The 21,140-nt window shown below is 36.1% G+C and overlaps 4 protein-coding genes and 1 long non-coding RNA gene across 5 annotated transcripts; 2 read left to right on the top strand and 3 right to left on the bottom strand.

Moving 5' to 3' along the window:
- The first annotated feature begins 2,184 nt into the window (after positions 1-2,184).
- LOC114721166 (probable disease resistance protein At5g43740) lies at positions 2,185-4,278 on the top strand. Its single transcript, XM_028906986.1, has one exon. It carries the CDS (start codon positions 2,185-2,187, stop codon positions 4,276-4,278), a length of 2,094 nt encoding a protein of 697 aa, XP_028762819.1.
- A 1,629-nt stretch (positions 4,279-5,907) lies between these two features.
- On the bottom strand, positions 5,908-7,427 carry LOC114721204 (uncharacterized). The gene is made up of 5 exons (XM_028907023.1): positions 7,388-7,427; positions 7,127-7,232; positions 6,486-6,567; positions 6,309-6,394; positions 5,908-6,103 (listed from the first exon to the last, which is right to left on the bottom strand). The coding sequence occupies exons 1-5, from the start codon at positions 7,425-7,427 to the stop codon at positions 5,908-5,910; spliced, it is 510 nt and encodes a 169-aa protein (XP_028762856.1).
- Positions 7,428-11,716: 4,289 nt separating this feature from the next.
- Positions 11,717-11,938, bottom strand: LOC114721155 (uncharacterized). Its single transcript, XR_003738033.1, has 2 exons — positions 11,881-11,938; positions 11,717-11,786 (listed from the first exon to the last, which is right to left on the bottom strand). It is a non-coding gene; the product is annotated as an uncharacterized LOC114721155 (long non-coding RNA).
- A 217-nt stretch (positions 11,939-12,155) lies between these two features.
- LOC114721164 (disease resistance protein At4g27190-like) lies at positions 12,156-15,305 on the bottom strand. Its single transcript, XM_028906985.1, has one exon. The coding sequence runs from the start codon at positions 15,303-15,305 to the stop codon at positions 12,156-12,158; it is 3,150 nt and encodes a 1,049-aa protein (XP_028762818.1).
- A 4,552-nt stretch (positions 15,306-19,857) lies between these two features.
- LOC114721163 (uncharacterized) lies at positions 19,858-20,451 on the top strand. The gene has a single exon (XM_028906984.1). It carries the CDS (start codon positions 19,858-19,860, stop codon positions 20,449-20,451), a length of 594 nt encoding a protein of 197 aa, XP_028762817.1.
- Positions 20,452-21,140: the final 689 nt, after the last annotated feature.

Below are 21,140 nucleotides of genomic sequence, written 5' to 3'. Positions count from 1 at the left end.
AAAATATATTATTTTATTAATTAGAATGAAAAGCCACTGCAGCAATTTTTTAATACATATAGTAACGTGAGAAAACTAAATTTTTATTAAATTATGTAATTTGAATTAAGATGTAAATTAATTTACATAAGCTATAGATAAAATATAAACTATTAAGTAAGGATAAAGTGGTAAATTAATTATTACTACTCCTTCTCTCTCTCTCTCTTGAGCTAGACGAGAGATCATTAGATGTCCCTTTCTCTCCTCCTTTCTAGCAAAACAAACAAAATAATAGTCATTTAGTTCTAAATGTAAAACCAACTTTATAATGTAATTTATATTATAAAATATTATTCCCTTCCTCCTATCTTCCCTTCAAACCAAACAGGTCCTAAAAAAAGGCCCATTTAATATTCAAGTTTCCCAACACGAGTTCAAATTTTGCGTGACTTATGATTCATTTGGAGAGGCCAAATCTTGAGACTTAGGGTTATTTTGGTAAGAGGGAAAATGAGAGGATGGGAGGGAAGAAAAAATTTTAATAAGCTCAATTTGAAAAATTAAAAAAATGAGATTAAAAGCTTTTAATTAATTTTTATTACTCTTTTATATTACTTCTTTTCTTTATTAAAATTTCAAAATCCCACTTCTCTGATTTTTTAAATAGAGCTTAGTAAAATTTTTCTTCTCCTCCCCTCCCCTCTATTTCCCTGTACTAGTACTTTAAAGCCGTTCCTCGAGCATATCAGGTTAGGCTACAAAGACTGTCTATATGCTGTGATCAACCCTTGTAGTTCCAAGCAACAAATCACAATATGAATATTATTGTTTTATCCGATCTTATAATTATAGTTATTTCGTACAAACATGTTTTAATTAAGCATATATTAACCAGAACCTTTTAGTAACAGGACAAAATTTAAGCCTATTTGTTTATATCTATTAGCTCCAATTCTCCAATTAAATATTTCCATTTAAGATTTCGACTAAGGAAAAAAAACAATAAAACACCCTGAAAATTACTAAACGACAAATCAGTGCAGGTGAATTTCAAAATGCCCACTCGAATCCCTTATACTATTTTAAAATTTTCATATCTTACAAAATTACACAAATGCTCTTCACTATTTTTTTTTCCTCGATATTGCCGCCTTAGCACTCTTAGCCGATTTCCAATCGCCAGAGCTTTTTAGTAGCAGTGACCTCCTTGTGGGTAGCTGCCAGAGTTCTGTTGACTATTCTTTTTTATGTATTGACTATTTTTTTTAGCTATTGACTATATTTATTTTTAGAACCCGTATAACCTCTTTTATTTAGCTACTGATTACTCTAGTATTGCGATTGACTACTTTTATTTTTAAAAATTTGGTGGCTACTCTTATTTAGCTATTGATTATTTTAGTTTCACTATTGACTACTTTGTTTTAAAAACTCAAAAAATGCATTAAGTATTATTGAAGATCTAGTGACTAATTTTTGTTTAGTTATTTATTACTCTTGTGTAGTCAATAGTTATAAAAAGAAGTCACCAAAATTTTAAAAACAAAAATAGTTAATAGTTAAACTAAAGTAGTTAATTAATAGCTATATAAAAGTAACCACTTTGAGTAAGGGTAATATTGTTATTTTATAATATTTTAAAATTTCAAAATAGTACAAGAGGTCATATTTGAGATTTTAAAATTTAGCCACTTTCATTTGTTCTTTAGCATTTTTTTGAGAATATTTTAGTGTCTTTTTCGCTTACTATTGATGACGGTTACCAAAATTTTAAAATTTTATCTGTATAAATTTTAAAAAAAATCATGTGCTAAGATTTGATTAAGAAGTGTGCTTTTTTGTTGATATTATCTGTACTACCAATACCAATGTGTGAATTATTCAAGCAGGCAACTTGCTCCCGCGGGGGGGGGGGGGGCGGAGGAGCGAAGAGTGTGATTGTTGTCTGCTGAATCACTTTTAAGAAAATAATAACACCTACTAGTTAAGAATTTTTTTAAATAAAAAAAAGGAAATAAACAAATTCATAAGATAAATATGAACAAGATGAAATTCAAGTGCCAGCTTATAAAACATGATTGATGTCTTAACAACATGGTTTAAAAAGATTTTTAAAATGAATGATTATATCCACCTTGTTGCATTAATAATATTCTCTGATAACATTTCTTGAACAGTTCCCCGCAGGCTTTAAGGTTTTCAATGTCTGGGGTAGAGATAGCTGGGATACTTGTTCCTGCGGCCGTAAGTCTTGCCACACCTGTTGTGGCATTTCTCTTCTCCAAAGTTAAACAAGGCTCAATTTCGCTTGATGACACACATCAAGTGCTGAATTTTGGACTGGAAGGGCTAGTTGCTCTGAGAAAGGTTATAAACAATGAAATTTCGGGCAATATTATACAGAAAGTTCCGCTTAGAGTTTACAACAATTGGAAGGAGCGTGTATCAAATATTGAGAACCAGGTGGCGTCCTTGAATAAAGAATATGAAGAAGTAAGGGGGAAAAAATGGAATATTAGTAGGAAAAGTGATCTTCTAAGTGAGATGAAAAAGGCAGTCAATGAAGTTGTGAGCATTCTTGGAGAATGTACACAGGAGATTCTAATTGATAAGCCACGAGAGCTTGCCATAGAGGAGAAAGGTGTTCCGCCAATTCGGGGGTATCTGCCTCTTGAGAATGCCTTTCAAAAGATTCTGACGCTGCTACAAAATGACAGAGTAAAATGCGTGGCACTTCATGGACAAAAAGGGGTTGGGAAAACAACAATAATGCGACACTTAAATAACCACTTCTATGATAGCGTTGGCAAGTTCTTTGATATGGTGATTTTCATCAAAGTGCCGACTGATGATAAGCAGACTGATCCACAGACTGAAGACCTTCATGTTCTGTGCAAAATTGCGGATCGAATAAAGGTGGATAGAGAAGGTGATGAATCTGAAGTTTCTGGAAGAATACAGCAAGTGCTGGAGAACACACGATATTTGCTGATTTTAGATGGCATAAGGTGCACACCTGATGGGATTTGGGAAAAGCTGGATATTTCAAAAGGCAATAGTAAGGTAGTAATAACCACTGATAATCCTCTTGCTTTCAAGTCAAAATATGTTGACAGGAATGTCCCGCTTCAACCATTACACCCTGATGAAGCATGGAAGATGTTTCGAAATGTTATTGGTGACAATCTCATACAAGACATACCAAACGCTCGACGAATATGTAATAGGTTCTGCTCTTGCCTTCCCCTCCTTATATATCCTATTGCAAGTTCTTTTAAATGTCGACAGGCTTCCACTGATTGGCAGAGTGTTTTGGATGAATGTACGTCTTGGGCTCAACTTGGAGTTGATGGTTTAGAAGAGTTATACGAAAACTTGAAAATTTGTTACAAAAGCCTCCCTAATCAAAGTGACCGAAAATGCTTCCATTATGCTTCACTATATCCTGCAAACAGCAAGATATACACACGTTACTTAGTGGAGTGCTGTATAGTTCTGGGTCTTGTTGGTGACGTTGATGCAAATACTGACTACAAGGCATTGCGCAGTCGAGTTATTGATGTGACGTTGAGGCGCCTTGTTAACTTCGCATTCTTGGAAGAAGGGGGAAAAATGAGGTATGTCACCATGAATGATTTTTATAGGCAATTTGCTATTTATATGTCATCCAAAGATTCAACTTCAGAATGTAGATCTTACGTTGATAATGAAGAGGAGCAGGCCTTTAGATCAGCATCACAGCATCATACATGGGTCTCTAGGATTGGCAGTAGATGGAATAGTCCACCAACAAACCAAAATTTTGCGAGTCTTCAGATACTATTGCTTCAAAAGAATCTAAAGTTGGATCAAATCCCACCGGAATATTTTGATGGCATGGGCAATCTTCTTGTGTTAAACTTATATGGTACTAAATTAAGGAGGTTACCATCTTTGTCAGGATTAACTAAGCTCAAGGCATTCTATCTAAATGATTGTTCAGACTTGGAAATCGAGTCATCTGAGATCCAGCCACTTAAAAATCTCGAGGTGTTTGACATTCGAGGCGCTAGAATCAATTCTATGCCACGTTTGGAAAGATTATGGTGCTTAAGAATATCATATGATGAAGGCGGTGATTACTCTGGAATTTCAGAGCTTCACAATTTAGAAGAACTGATGGTTGAAATTGAAAAGCAATTCATACAACAATGGTTTAATGGTGGTGAAAATGATATGACAAATGCCACTTCATCTTTGGAAAAGCTGAGAATTTATTTACCCTATTCGAAGCAATTTGGGGTGGCCTCATCATAATGTTCACAAGCAATTTCAATATGCGTTTCCAGCTTGTACCTAATATTTCCTTTATGCTTCTGATGCTCATAATGATCGATGTTGGTGTCAAAAGTAAAACACTTGTTTGTTCTAGTGTGATGCGGATGATTTGAATGTTTCCTTTTGCTCATAATACATAATGTGTAATGGAGGGCCTAAGAAGTATGTTTTGATGTACTTTCAAGTGATGGTTTGCTGTAAAATCTCCCAAAATACTGTCATCCCTGATATCTGTTTTAATGTTTACTAGAAGTTATTTTGGGTAATCCTTTTCCGTTTCACAGGGAGATGAACTTGGTTTGAACTCAGCCTCATTTTCAGGATGCCACATGCTTTAGTCTGCGGGTTAATTTCTTATTTTGGGTCGTTTTATTTATGGTTGCTTTTCAACTAAGCAAGCATGAAATTGTCAGCATCCATCGATCAGGTTATTGCAGCCCACGCGCCATCAGTGAGTTCTATGCTAATATGCTTTAATTTTTGTCCTCCAACTCCCCACTGACGTGAGATCCAAATCACATCCCATATATGTTAAAAGCATTAAAAAGAAAAACCTCCAAATAATCTTGGATCGTGTATTAACTATTAAATCCTATTACAAGTCCGCGGAACAAATGCAAAAAGTTCCGTGTTCATAATAACTTGCATGGATGTTTCATGCTGAAAACTTCGAAGCCCCTTTTTTTACCAAAGCACGGCTCCATCCCAATTACAGAGAGCACCTCAGGCAGAGGAAGAATTCGAGAAGATGCAAAAATCGGTGCGGAGAGGAAGAATTCCAGTGACTCAGAAACTCAAACCGTTCATTGAGTTGCAGAAATCGGCGAACCACATTGAAACCCACAGAGGAATGAGGATTGTAGATGAGTCTGGCCGTCTTGTTCAAGGACTCGAACGAAATGAGGATTGCATCTCATCATGGTTTAATTTCATGACGTCGGTTCGTATTTATGGACCATTGATGGGATCGAAGGAGTTCTATTTTGACACGAAGGGGCACAGGATCCAGATCCGATTATGGTGCTGTCAGTACTAACATCAACAATCATTTACAACTGAGGTCAGGCACTCACATTTCTTATACTCTATTCCTTCAATATCTTCATTAACTTTACGCCTGCTCTGCTACAATTTACTGTCATAAGCTCTGCTTTTAACTGCGAAATCATTAGAATCTGAATGGTCGTCGAAAGTAGAGACTCTTTCACAGGGGTTGCCCCGCTTGAGTCGTCAGCATTCGACTGGGAGTTGGAAATTAAACCACCTTGCAATTACGTATTTGATTGTATATTTTGATTTGCATTTGATAGAATAAGAAGTAATGATTAAGGAAAAAGATAGTCTCGCTCTATAATGTAGAAGTACCTTGATCTATATATGATGACTGCTGAGTGATGAGTCCTGAACTCATTTCATTACATGGCGCAAAAAATAGTCATTATAGGTACTTGATAAAATCACAGAGTGGAATTAATATTGGAGATACAAAGCCCAATATCGGGGAACGAAGGAGAACTCAACCTGGCATGTTTACACTAACTTAACCATCAGTATCCTCATCCTATTCTGCTTTTAGCATTTGGGTGGTCTGAGTACATTCCAGTCTAACTAATCTCCCTTTGGTTTTTTGAAAGACCCCAAACTATTTCTTGGCAATAATTGATCATCGCCATTATCATTCTTAGGCGATTTAGTTGGATTTTGTGCTTCAGACATTGCGTCAGACTGTTTCCTTTTGAGGTCACCGCTAATCTCATTGCTAGTGTTCGCACGGTTTGAACCATCTACTGGAAGTCCATTTTCTCTGAATCCAAATGTAAAATATTGTGTTAGCTAACCAGGCTTAAAACCAGAGATGTAATATTTATCTGGATTTTGGGATTAAATTACAACTATTGATGGAGAATCATCAAATCCTTTGGTTTTTTTGGTTTGTTTGTTTATTTTAGAGATGGGGTTGGGAGGCAGACCACCCCAACGAAACTAGACACTGAGAAACGAGTAACCACCTAATAGAAATATTTCCGCTTTGATTCCTAGAACTTGATGTTTGAGCTGCTGGCTGATGGAGCCCTGCATCTTCTTCGTTGCGTCCCTATATAGGCAAGAATTTTCCATAAGAAAATGAAACAAATGAATAACAAGTAAACATAGGAAACCTTTAAATTCTTGATCTTAATACTCACAGCAATTCGTGGATTAAAACTTTGAAATGACATCTGACCTTTAATTGCTCTTGGATGGGGACCAATTTCCATTATGAAGATGCTGCAGATATTTAGAGAGAATATTGAAAATCAAGAAACAGCTAAAAAGAATGATTCAGAATATGCGGATGTTAGAAACATATCAGAGGCAATTATGGAATTAAGTTGTGAAAAACAAACTTGGTATAGAAAGGATTTATATTGTTCTCTTTAAAAGGAGTTACAGGTAAAATGGCATTAGATGGCATGTCACTAATGATAACTCGTAGGATTTCAAACTAAAGAATTTTTTAACACTAATAACCGAGAGTAGATTTGAGGACGATCATGGAATCCAAACAATTCTATCAGCAAGATTGATATTTATTGATAAAAAGAGTCGACTTAAGACATGTGGAACCATACTGAGCAATGATGAGTCCTAATTTGTGATAAAACAAGCCCTAGCTGACAATAATGTAGTTAGCTAGTAGCCATTACGCCAGTCACAATCTGACATAGAACTTTTGGGTGAAAATTATTTCAGAACTTAGGTAACATGTCAGCACAATCAGACCGTCTATTTCAAGGTGGACATCCAAACTAGTACCAAGAAGGACCAAAAAAATAATGAAAATTACCATTTTCTACTTATTGTGGGAGTTCCAAAAATATGGACATCAGATTTTACTTCATCCTCCTCTTTCTTGGATTTCTCCTCTCTTAGAGCTGCTCTTTGCATGAACTCTTGGAAGAACAAGTATTGGAAATATCACAAACATGAAATCTTGAACCAAGCAATAATAAGGCCAAGACTCAGAAACATCTTACACACACTAGAATCTAATTTGAACAATCCGTTAAAGGAAAAGGGAGGGACCAGTTTGATTCCTATTTTATTTTCAAGTTCTTGAGCGTGCTGGAAAGCTCTCGTTTCGCCATTATGATTTCCAACCTTCCACCAAATGCCTAGATCAAAACCGAAAGCCAAGAACGTAAATTGAAAATTGAAAATTTAGGACCAAATGTCCTAAATAGATATGAAAAGTTGAAAATTTAGCACTTGATTACTTATGTAAGGACAACCCTATGTTCCTATAGTGTCTAACCATATTAACGATGTATGTGATTAACGCATAGATTTCTAAAATTCAATTATCATGGCCATAATTTGATGAGTTAATACTTAGATTACAAATCTATCCATTGATCCTTATTACTCTATTTAAACATATTTATTTACTTGCTATTGAATTTGTGTGAATTGAAATTACAAACAAATGGAAAATTTCTATAACTTATGTTTTCATAGCTTTTCAAGCAAATATATCAAAGGATCCACAACATCCATAGCTAGACAGATTCAACAGGTGAAAATACGTTTTTCAGTCAGGACGCCGAAAATAAAAATAAATTACAGCTTCTCATCTCCATACTAAATAATCACATTACGAACAGTCGTTACTCTGGAATAGTTTGCGAGGACCCGACAAATTCGTAGGGTTGACGAATGCAGGAAAAAAAATGTTTCAGGTTATTAAAAATAACGCTAAGAAAAATGCAGAGACTCTTGGTCAAGAAACAGAGAATGCAGACAAATTGTACGTCAATGTAAAGAAAGTCCAACTGAGAGCACAGAGTAAAGAAGCAATAAGCGAAAGCGAAAAGAACAGAGAAGAAAGTCTTCGAAGCTTTCGAAGCATACCTGACTCACTCTCCTTAGCCTTTCACTAGTTTTGATTTCGGGTGGAAGCTCTTACAAGTTAATGCAGATGCGTGAAATCAACTGAGACATCCCGTGTGAAGCCTGAACTGAGGGGTTTTATTAGTGATTACTGAGATAAATAGCCAATATATGTTGGTCCAAAAAGGTAAATGTCAAAAACTTAGTTGATAAATGTGTTCTTTTGTGATAATATTTTAAAGATAAAATACATGATCATCATAAAAAAAAAACTTAACATAAATGAATATAAGTCAGTGGATATAAGTATTTTGTTATATCAATCTACATGTTGCTATGTATTTCTCTTATCTTATTTATAAGTCGCTTTCAACATGTTTCACACGTACTAAGAAAAATATTAAATTTTATTAACTCTTATTTAAAATTTAACAAGTTTCTAATTTTATCTCTATTTAATATACATTATACCTCATGTAAACAAAGTCAACACAGTAATAAGTTAAGAATAAAATTGTATATCTATATAAAAAATTTTACTCAGTACTCTATAAATAGAACTAAAAAATATTTTTTCTCTATCCTGTAAATCAAAACCAAGAAGTAGTTGATTAGTCATTGATTCGGGCACGGGGGACGAGAGATACCGATGGATATATTTGATTCTTAGATGGGCTCGGGTCATGGACTGCTTTCTTTGATTTTGAACTTTTTATTGTATTATGCAATAGTCCGTTCCCAATTTTAACATTTTGGGTTCAATTGTATCACCCAAAAAAAATTTTGGGGTTCAATTCATGGGCCATTTAAACAAATGAATTCAGCAAAGGTTATTCTCTTACTATTTAATAGTAATTTATTTTTTTGTGCCAAAAAATAATAATAATTTATCTTTGTGGAAATCAATTTACAAAATTTTAAAATAAATCTGTTTATGTGAAAAAAAAGTACTCGTATGTTTTTGCTCCATTACATAAGTTTGACCAAGGCCAATAATTACTTCCGAGTTCAGGTTTTTAGGTTAGTGCCAAATAGGCAATCCTCTGAGGTCCCGTTTGGTATGAAATATTAAAAATGATAGATAGGGATTGAGATTAAAAGTAAAAAACTATATTAAAAGGATGTTTAATATGAGTAATTGTATGATACTTGGGATTAGATAAACCATATATGTAGGATTGGGAAATATCATGAGGGGGTGATATTCTCTAATCCCATGTGATAAGAAATCACTTATACTAAGTATTCTTTTAACATTTGTTTTCAACCCCAATCCTAATTTTTATCTCTTATTTTTCATATTTTGTACCAAACGTAATGTGAAGAGCATGCTCTTCCTAAACTTTCTACATATCTTCGGCAGCTTGAAAACTTTGATCATATTCATTAGTGAATTTGGATCCCTTTACACAGAAATTTTCATCCTTAATTCCATATGTTTAGGTGAAAGTATTGAGATAGTATTTTTTTTAAATAATATATATACACGCTACTTGATGCAAACCTTATACATATTATAAAAGAATTTAACAAATTTTATTGTCATGAACCATAGAAACTAGTTAACAAATTTTAAATAATATATGTACACACTACTTAATGCGGCTTATTTTTCAAATTGTGCGCAATAATGAGAATTTTATTTAAAAAATATATTTGATGTATAACATATTTATATATTTATAATAGATTTAACCTTTGTTTTGGATAAATTGAACCTGTCTTGAAATTATCGGAGCTTGCATTAACCAAATAGAAACTAGAACCAATATTGACATAATGTTAAAACTTTCAATGTACCAGTAACAGAAAGTATCGAGGTGGCCAAAAAAAAAAAACAAAAGAAAAGAAAAGAAAGTATCGAAATGGAGGCGCATATAATATAACATAATGCTGTTTATGACAGTAGTGGATCTTGGAACCTTTACGATGATGAAAACCAGCGAACAAGAAAGCCTAAGAATGGACAACACAACTTTAATCTGTATTCGAGAGGTTATTGAACAAGCAGCCTAGACCTCATGCACAAATTGAATTGTGATATGCCCCTGATTCCTAAGATGAACCTTCAACTACTGAGGTCGCTGCCATGGACCCTGCCTGATCTGCTATGGATATTTCTATCTTCCTCTGGCTTCTTGGCAGTTAAAAAGCTAACAAAATGAGATGGTGATTTCAATGAGAATGGAAGAACCAAGACCTCTTCAGTTATAAGTTGCTGACTTGCAGCAGGTTTTAACATGGAATCATAGCAATGGGACTGACTCAACACGATGAATTGTTGGCGTTTACAAAAGATTGATTTTTCCAGAAAGTACCATAACAAGCGTGACCTAATGAGAATTTTAAAATACATATAGAAGACAATATGGGTATATCATTTCAAACAGATCCTTAGGGGATGTCCGAACAATCTGCTCACCAGTCGATGTTGTCGAAATCGAAGTCGTCAAATTTGTCAAACGTGGAACTATAAATTCCTGGATGACTAGGAAAAGCCAGTTCCATTAGTTCTGGGTCAACACTCGCTGAGGGTTCAATCCCAAGTCCCACAGAAGAAAATGACTCAAGACCTGAATTGGATGTTGACTCGTCCCTCTGATTTATACCGTCATTTAGAGTCGAATTTGTCGCCCAGGGGGCTTCTGAGCAAGTGTCGCCTCTCCTGTAAGTGATTGACTCGTCCCTCTGATTTATACCGTCATTTAGAGTCGAATTTGTCGCCCAGGGGGCTTCTGAGCAAGTGTCGCCTCTCCTGTAAGTGATTGACTCGTCCCTCTGATTTATACCGTCATTTAGAGTCGAATTTGTCGCCCAGGAGGCTTCTGAGCAAGTGTCGCGTCTCCTGTAAGTGATTTTACATATAGTTGAAATAGGGTTAAGCTTACAAAACACATAATTTTTTTTTTGTATAAGCTTATAAATAAACAAAGATACGTGGAATAGAGTCATGCATATATACCTGCTGGTTCGCTTAGCAATATGCTTTTCATTCGCGAATATGCTCAAACCAGAAGGCGGTGACGCTGTAGATTTTAACGATGCCAAGGAATCAAGGGAAACCGTTATGCCATAGATATAAATTTCACTTAGTAAAGGAAAGCAAAAAGAGGTTGTGACATTCACGATGAATAACAAGATATGTTAAAATTACAAATAGATGTAAAATTACCTGGATGATGGCAAATATCATCATCATCATCTACCCCAGATTGAGACCTTAAGTCGACGTGATTGTTCATGGATGATTCTGTTTCCCTGTAGGTTTGTCTGCAAGTGTGATGACCACGGTAGGTGATATTGTAAAGTTCAGGAATATTGTCATCTCTCTGCACTTGTTTCCTAGCTCGGCAATCCTGGCCATGTCTATGAGTGCATCTGTAATATTCTCTACGCATAGACCACAGGGAGCATAAACCAAAAAGAGGCATGTAAATAGCTAGTTTACATTTAGAAAGAGTCATACATAGATGTGAAGTAAGTCATGATTCATGGATAATTGAAAACAGCAGTACCTTGGAAATTTGTAATTAAGAATTTCTTTTTCGCCATATTTTCTCCAACTAAACCCATCGTCAAGAGACGGAGATATTATCGTCCATCTTGCTTCCTTGGTCCTTCCATAATTTAAGAATCGTTTTAGAAAATACAACTACTTTTTGTAAGCCTAAAGAGGTAAGGTAAATGACACATAGTTATGCATAGACATACCCCTTGTACTTGGAGACCCTGCTTCCGGAAGACTGTGGAGGCTCAACCACTATCTCATCTGTTATGATAGACCTCATATCCTCGGAGACCTTGCCACTGGAAGACTTCAGTGGCTCACACACTATCCCCCCTATCGCAATCGCATTTCACAAAGATAGTGATGGATTAAAACAATTGTCATATGGATCATTGATAATTCAGCATATTTGAGGAAGTAAATGAGGTTATGACAACGCAGTAGCAATAAAAAAATTAAATTAAATTAAAATCAAATATCAGTTAGATTTACCTGGACAGTCATCAATATCATCATCCAACTCTAGTTGACTCATAATATCATCCTGTTTATTAATTGGAGAAAAGATGCAATCAAAAACAGATGGTCGGCCAACTGTTCCCCATTCTGCTTCACTCCACATCAATGCTTTCCACCACTTGGCTTCTCCTTTGATGGCTTTCAAATTCTGACTTGACAGTTCCATTTTTGAAAGCCTCTGAAGTTTTGGGCAATTATAAATTCCTATGTTTTCTAAACTTGGACCCATGTGTAATCCATTAGAAATGCTGATCAATTCAGGAAGATGGAGAAGTGCTATTGTTCTTAATTTTGGGAGGAAAGTGCCTGCTCCAGGTTTGGTTGGTCCATAAGTTATTAAAGCACCTATTTTTGGACAATCTTTAACTACAAGCATCTTCAAGAGTGAAAGGTTGCCCAGAAAATCCAAGGTGAAAACAGTTGTTAACTTAGAACAATTGTGCAATGCTAAGGTCTTCAACATACCAAAGCTGTGACTGGAATGAACTTCTCCTTCACAAATGCTTCTTAGATTCTTCATGTATGATACCCTCAACACTAGCAAACGGGGAAGTATATCTTTACTGCTCGAGCATCTTCCATCAACAATTGTTTGCATCTCCTTACATTCAGCCAATATACACACCTGTAATTGCTCTATACTCGTCATGCCAAATTTTGAGAGATCCTTGATGGTCATGTGTCTGTCTAAAAATAAAGCCTTGCTATGTCTAACAACACTTGTTATTTCATAAGGGACATCAACACCTTTCACAAACTTTACGCTGCACTCACTTTGTTTAAATTTTTCTTCAACTGTGGGCAATGCACCTGAAATGATCCTTGACATATGTCTGCCAACAATGAATCTAAAATCAAGCTCAAAAATGCGTGCAGGCATGAGATTTAAAAGTTCTAGTGCTGGAATATACAAACTAATTGTTTGCAAGCATTCTAATGCCCAGAGTTCTGGTAGAATGACTTGCAAATTCTCTTCCCATCGCTCATCATCGGGGTTTACATCAATGCTCAAATGTTTTAGGCCTTTAAGCTTTGAAATCACCCCAGAAGGAATAACTGCTGAGCTCGTATATTCTTTACTTTTCTTGCCACGATACTCGTACAAAGAAAGAGTCAAACTTTGGAGATTGGTTAGTTCCTGGATCTCCTTTGGCAAATGTATAATCTGAGTCTTGTCAAGATCAATCTTCTCTAGATTCTTCAATTTCCTAACCTCTGAGGATAGTTTCATGAAGCATTCACAAGATTTCATATGGAGTTCCCTAAGTTGCTCCAACTCAAAAAAGGAGTTCGGTAATTCTCTAATGCTAGTGTAGGACAAATCCAAGACGCAAAGCTGAGGCATTTTAAAGAAGAAATGAGGGGGAATTTTTGTCAAATCAGCATTGTTGTGCAGCTTCAACACTTTGAGTTCATGACAATTCGGGGAAAAAGGTAGCTCAGATAGCTTATTGTCTGCCAAGTCAATATATATAGCAGTATGCCATAGCTCACTCTTTGGTGGTTCAACCAACCCTAACTCAGATTTTTTCAAGAACCGAGGATTCTGAGTGTTTAATAATTGCAAGATATCATATAAGTCTCGTGGAATTTGAATGTGCCTTGGCTTCTTGTCCTCTGATTGCAATAAGGCAAAACGCTCCACAAGCTCTGTCAGATTATGCTTTGCTTCTCCAGCACCCACTAATTGAGAAGAAATCCAATAATTTATCAACTCATTTTCTGGCTTCCAAAATTTAGAAACGAATAAACATGATGTAAGACAACATTTTTGTGTCTCACTTAAATCAAGCCAGATGAAGTTTATGAATGCTTTATGTAAGACGCTGCTTTGGCCTCGAAACATACCAATGTCATAGCAATGATGAAGCGAACTCAATTTGACCAGAGCATGTTTCCATTGTGAAACACATTTTGCATTCCTTAGTGATCTTGCCACAATGACACAGGCAAGAAGATGAGCACCACATTCTTTAACTATACGCACAGCCATTCTCGCATGAGATGATGGTAAAATCGGAATTCCGATGTTTGCACAGAAAACTTCCCATGGCAATAAGTGATCCGTTGTGTTGATATTCAGATCCATTGCCACTGTTAAGTCACTATTGGCCTGCTTCGAAGATTCAGTGGTAATGCACACCACAACTCCTGCAAGTTCTTCAGGAAAACCCGCTTTCCTAGGATCAAGAGGCTTTTTGGCTTCTCCATCCACCAAAAGCACCAAGTATTTTTTTCTTGACATCTCTTTCTCAATACTTGCTTTAAGCAAATCGTCATTGCCTTCTATCAGTGGAAGATGAAGTTGTTGAGCTATCTGCTGTTGAACATGGATCTCCGCAGTAGGACCTTGGTAATCTGAGGTGTCAATGAGTAAGATTCTGGAGAAGGTTTCATGAAGGCGAAGCATAATTTCCTTGTCTTTCAAGGCTGATTCTATTTTTTCCTTAACTAGTCTTTTTTCAGCTGCATCTCTCGCAGAGAACTGGACATGGTGAATGTTTCGTACATGATCATCCTTAGACAATAAAGTTTGAACCAATTGATCCACAGCAAGATTCGCAGATAAATTGAGAATGTCTTCTGGTGTCCCGTTGGAATAAGCATAGTTGGGACTCCAACCACTTTCCACGCTCTTTAATATGTGCATTGGTAAAAGGCCTTGGAAGCATTCAAGAGGCTTCTGACTGACAAGGCGATCCAAATCATCCAGAGAATGTCTCCTACTTGAAGCTTCTTGAATCCAAGCCTTAAGTTTGCTATGGTGCACTGTTCTCATGGGATAATTCAACAGTAGCCTGATAAAATCTCTTATCCGGCTCACTTTTAGCAGCAATCTAGACATCGGTCCACTTAGTGGAATACCAAACTGCTCAAGTGCTTTGGCTTTGGAAGAGTAATGTCGATTTGTTTCTATCCTGCGAGGATTTGGCAGTTTTAATTTGGGAAGACTGAATGGGTTCACAAGTGGCACCACTTTTTCTCCTTTGGTAAAATCAAAGGTTTCCGTCGTTTCTATTTCCTCCAGTTCAGCAGATGGATCCAGAGCTTGTTTTGTAGATGGCTCCATTTTGGTGACTGCATGTGCTTTGATATCGTTAGAATCCATTTGCTCATGGCTTCCCTCCATAGAAACTCCAGAGAGAAAATATTTCCCGCATAATGACAGGAAAAAAATGTCATCCCAAAAAAAGTAATTTGAACATAATCAATCAATTCATCGGACAGCCTCCTTATTTGTCTTTATCTAAAACTCTAAAAAAAATCGGTTTTTTAACCAAATAAGAAATCAGTTTGTTCGACATGATGATTTATAACATTGTAAGTTTTTTTTTTTGGCCATCATGTTTAATATAAGTTTTTACGATAACAAATGATAGAAAAATTAAAGTTTTAGTCTTAAAATGTTTTGTATATCTAATTTACAAAAAAAAAATGTTTTCAAAAGTACTTTTGGAGTTAGACAAGTAAATAAACCTCTTATTTAACTCTTATATTTCCAACATAACGACGCTTCTCGGCAATTGATTATATATCACAGAACTCAAAAGCAGAATAAAATTCAAAATTAAAGCAATCAATGTCAATTCCAGACCCTTTGTTGGTTAAAAAAAAAAAAAGGTAATCCAGATCCCTTTGAAACCTCAGATAAAAGAATTAAGCAACGTAACTTGACATCAAATTCAATAGTTCCAAACCAGAAAAAGATGAAGGGGGAAATTAAAGCAGGAATCATTAATTACTTGCTTCCCTTTTTTTTTTATTTCAAAATCAGATGAGCGTTGGCTAGCTCACGACAAATCAAACAATTAATTAATAAAGCACAAGTTGTATAACTCACCGTGACTTTCTCCAACTATAACTCAGATTCAACAGCTTCAAATTCGGAAACCACTCTGCAAAAGTTGAGTGCCAAGCTGCTAGCTAGATAGCTGCCGGAGAGCAATGAATAAGAGAATTCATGAATATTGAAGGAAAGAGGAATTTGAATTGAAGTTCATAAATCAGAAAATATGGATGAGGGTGGGATAATTGTGGTACTTACATACCAAGAAGCGATCTGATGAGGCGTTGTCTCAGCTCAAGCACTGACCTTTGTTGGAAGAGTAAAGAACCGTAGAGAATGAAGAGGTCAATGTATATAGGTCCCTTCTTATTAGTTTAATTTGAGTTTGTTTTATGATTTAATGTATTTTTTTTATTTTACCCTTAATTATTTATTCAATCTCTTTTGTCATATTTTTTCTTATCGTATTTCTCCACACATTCTTTTTCGTCTTTTTTTCATGTATCATATGGATATATTTAGAAACAAAAATATTTTTCTAATCTATTTATTGTTTTTCACTAATCTTATCTAATTGTTCCTTATCCACGAATTTTTGAAGGTCATAATAAAGATATGGATCGAGATAAATAATTGGAAATTTCGATGCATCTTCCATTGTCTTATTCATGAACCCCCTTTATAAACTTGTGATAATTTCCGTTTATTTTCCATCGTCTTATTTATTACTCCCTCCATTTCTTATTATAAGAGACATTTGATGCTTATGATATGTTTCTATATATAAGAGACACTTAAAAGTTATCTCTACTTTTTGGTGTTGATTTCCTATTTTACCCATATTTATTGTCTCCAACTCACACTCTCTCTCCCTCCCACTTCTCTTTCTTTTAATAATTTAATTGTTTTCTCTCATGCTCTCTCTCCTTATTAATGAAGGCATTTTTGGAAAGAAAATTATGCTTTTTACATATTGATTGTTCTTAACTAATTTTAACTTTTTTTTATCAACGTAATTCGGTTATTCGTCTCTTATAATAAGGAACGGAGAGAGTACTAACCTTCATTATGAGAATCTGAAAATTTCCACGCCTCTTCCGTTATCTTATTCGTTGACTTTCTTTATGGGTATATGGAAACGGCCACGCATCTTCTATCATCTTAGGTAGTGTGCTTCCACTGTCTCTGCCGTCGGTGCTCATTAGTAAGGAGGAGTATGGTGTTTATTGCTCCGTCAGATTACTCATGTTCGATTCATCTTGAACAACTTAATTTAATTTTCTGATTAAAGTCATTATTATTTTTCATGTTGAAAATTAAAATATATATGATTTTATATTATTTTTTAAACAAAATAATTTTAAAATGAACATTAAAACATAAAATATGACTGAGACCATATAATTTTAATTTAAACGATTGATATGAACAAAATACGCACAATAAGTATTAATGATGAACCCGCTCCACATGTTTTTATCTAGGTTAAATTACATAGATTTTCTATAAGTTTTTGTTCCATTTATATAAATTTCTTATTGAAATTTGATATAAATATTTCTTTAATTTGTTTAGGTACGAAATTTATTTATCAGATTTTCATTAAAACCTACGCAAGCTTAAAGTTTAAAATAGTCGGAAGACGATGCAAGTAACTTTCCTCTTTTTTTATACAACTTGAAGTTGAAATATATAAATTTATTTGTCATATATCAATTTCTTAGGCTTCGTTTGGATTACCGTCTGAAACGCTAAACGGCCCTAGGAAATTGTGAAACGGAGGTTTGCATCTGAATTGAGCCAAAATGATTGTTTGGCTGGGACAATTAACGCAACCAGCTTCTGAACCAAATGGTAAACGTTTCCAACGCAGCTGGGAGTTACTTTTGGAGAGTTTGAAACTGAGATATACCGTTATGGAGCATTAATTGCATCTGAAAAATATGACCTACCAGTATTAACCCTCACTCCATTTCCCCTCCCCCGAACGGCCGAACCCACCTTCATTTCCATTTCAGGTCACTCCCTCCGTCCGTAGAGCTCACCCCCAGGCTTTCATCTTCACCGTGACCGGCTGCTCTCCCTCCGTCCCTCTCGCCGGCGCTTCTCCGTCCGTGACTGTCACCGGTGATTCTCCCTCCTTCAGTCTCTCCATTTTCTCCCACACGGCCGAGCGTTCTCCCCTGCTCTTCTCTCTCACGCTCTCCCGTGTTCTTCTTCCATTTCAGGTGGTCCTCCGGTTGTTCGACCGAGCTCGCAATTTCGTTTGCTGTTGGATGTGCCAGAGATTCGCCGGAGTCGATTTGCTGCAGATCGGTGTGGTCTTCTCCCAGATCTTCATTTCATCCTCAGTTTTTTAGTTTCACCGGATCTGTTGAGCTTCACCGTGCTTCCCGTAGATCCAGCCATCTCTGCTCCATTTGATTTCTGCTAGTCGATTTACCGTGGCTGCCTCAACTCGGACGCAAGTCTTCAACTCTGTTCTGCTCCACTCGATTTACCGTGTCCATTGAAGTCGGCACTTCTCCCTCCGTCACTCTCTTCTGCTTGGGGCTGGTTGAAGGTCTTCAACTCGCAGCTCCAATTCGCAAGTAAGGTCACCGTGTCTGATGCATATATACATATATATATTTGAGCTGGACTAATTGTTGTTCCAATTCAGCTCCAATTCGCAGCTCCAATTATGTTTGAGTTCTGATTGTTGTTCTCCTTTTCGTTTAGATACACTGTGAAAGCAGAGGGAAGTTTTGTGCCTTTCGATTGCTACTGCTTCTGTCCGTTTAGCTTCACCCTGCGTCTGCGTCGAACTTGTCTGCTCCTCTGACATTGGTTTGTGGTTTTAATTCTCTTGTAGTATCTGATGAATTTGCCCATTTTTGATTAACCTTGAATGTGATGAATTTGCCATCTGTGATGAATTTGCTTCACGTACAATGACTCGGTGCTACTGCTTCTCTACGTTTGCCTGTGTTGTTTGTGCTGTTAGGAGCCATTGTAGGAATATAATTCAATCTTGAATGTCATATTTGTGACCGGGGTTTAACATCGAATTTGGTTTCCTTTTTCAGAATATAAAATAGTTTTTTTTTTCTAATTTGTTTTAGCATGTTGTAAATTCTGTTATTTTCAAAATATCATTCTTAAGAATATGTGAGACTTATTATTTAGGGGTTTCATTTAGAATTTTGTGATCTTGGTGAAGAGGGATGTGGTTAGGTTGCCCTATGGTGAATAAAGTGGATAAGATATATAAACATTATTACTTTAAAAATGTATTGATTGATTGCTTCTAAACAGAAAGTTTAGGCACTGTTAATTGTGGGTTTATTCCTGTGTGTTACTGCTTGATTCTAAACTTATTGTGGATTTGATACATTTTTAATTTCATCAAGAACAATGAGTAACGATAGAGGCAAAGCGCATTGGGATGTAAGCACTACTGGTGTTTTTCTCAAAATATGCGTGGACACAATTTATAGCAAACATCGTCAAGGATCCTCGTTTACAAAGCAAGGCTGGGACATCATTCACAAAACATTCAATGAAAAGACAGGGAGAGGATATGAGAAAAGACAACTGAAAAATAGGTTGGATAACTTAAGAAAAGAGTGGAAGGCATTTGAGCAGCTAATTGGTAAGGAGACCGGTATAGGGTGGGACCCTGAAAGGAACACAGTGGTGGCATCTGATGAGTGGTGGGAGAGAAAGAAGCGGGTATGAACTAGCTTCTGTTAATTTTTAAGCAGTTAATGACTTTTGAAAATAATTTAACTTTTGTTTACTTTTGGCTTTGCAGGAAAATCCAGCATACGAAAAGTTTAGGCAGCATGGGTTAAAGTTCCGGACTGAATTGGAAACTATATTCAAGGGCACTATGGCATCAGGACAGGATATGTGGTCACCTTCTTCGACCCAGCCTGAGCCACAGAGGGCTGATCAGCCAAATGATTACCGACCCACAATGGATTGGGAAGAAGGTTCAGGGGATAGTGAAGACGGGCTGATAGGTGTTGACACTGGACGCCGTGCAGGAGTTTCGGATGATTTGGACGGTATAAATTTAACTGCAAACACATCAAACACTGCACCCAATATACCTAGTGGTTCAGGGAGCCAAGGAAAGAGGAAGAGAGGTGGAGGGTTGGATAAATACAAGAAGCAAAAAATGCCAGCGACAAAAAGAATAGCAGATGCAGTAAGCTCGATTGAGAAGGCTTCCATTAGTACAGCAGCGGCAATAAACAAAATCTCCAATAGTGATAACACTACTGAGCTGACTGCTGATTTGTTGAGTATGGAGGAAATTGTCAATGACACTCATCTTTGTGTCATGTGTTGTAATCTGCTGGCAAACAAGACTTTCAGGGACATATATGCTGGTCTGAGAGAAAATCGGAAGGTATTAGTGGCTTGGTTGAAGCACAATGCTGAAAATCCACCGCCGTATGCTGCACCTAAGAATCCTTGAGTTGTGCCAGGGGACTTGTTATGACTTCTGTTTTTCTACCTTAATGTTGTATTATGTATTATGTGTTATGACGATGTATTTAATGACTAGGTTTAATGTTATGTGTTTCGTGACTATGTTTAATGACTAAGTTTAATATTGTATGTTTCATGACTATGTTTAATTATTATGTTAAAGTTTAATGATAATTTGTGTATTATCTTTTCTTTTCTTTTCTTTTTTGTGAAAATTTTTACTTACCTTTAGTATTTATCTATTCACAGGTAACACACATTTATTATGTCTGATTCAACGGAGGGTTGGGGCGAGGGTTGGGAGGATGATTGGGGAGATGAATTGTCTCAATTAGTTCCCGCTTTACATGAACAGACAACACAATTATCAGAGCTAAGTGTGTTAATGGGTCAGTATGTGACACCTTTTCTGTGCAAACAGCCATGTAGAACTAGTGAACAGACTGGTTATTTGTGGGTTCAAGAACTTTTAGACGGGCATGAAGGACGGTCTAAGGATATGTTTCGAATGGACATAGAGACATTTCATCAGTTATGTTCTAAATTGGTTGAACATGGGTTACAAAATACTAAGTACATAGGTGTCCATGAATCTGTTGCCATGTTCTTGAATACAATTGCGCATGGTCAGTGTAATAGGATGATTCAGGAAAGGTTTCAGCGTTCAGGAGAAAC

Source organism: Neltuma alba, unplaced genomic scaffold (assembly GCF_004799145.2).
Source record: "Neltuma alba isolate B1F8T4 unplaced genomic scaffold, ASM479914v2 tig00012014_pilon, whole genome shotgun sequence".
NCBI lineage: Eukaryota > Viridiplantae > Streptophyta > Magnoliopsida > Fabales > Fabaceae > Neltuma > Neltuma alba.
The sequence above is the reverse complement of the archived record's forward strand: the minus strand, read 5'-3'. Positions and strand labels throughout refer to the sequence as shown.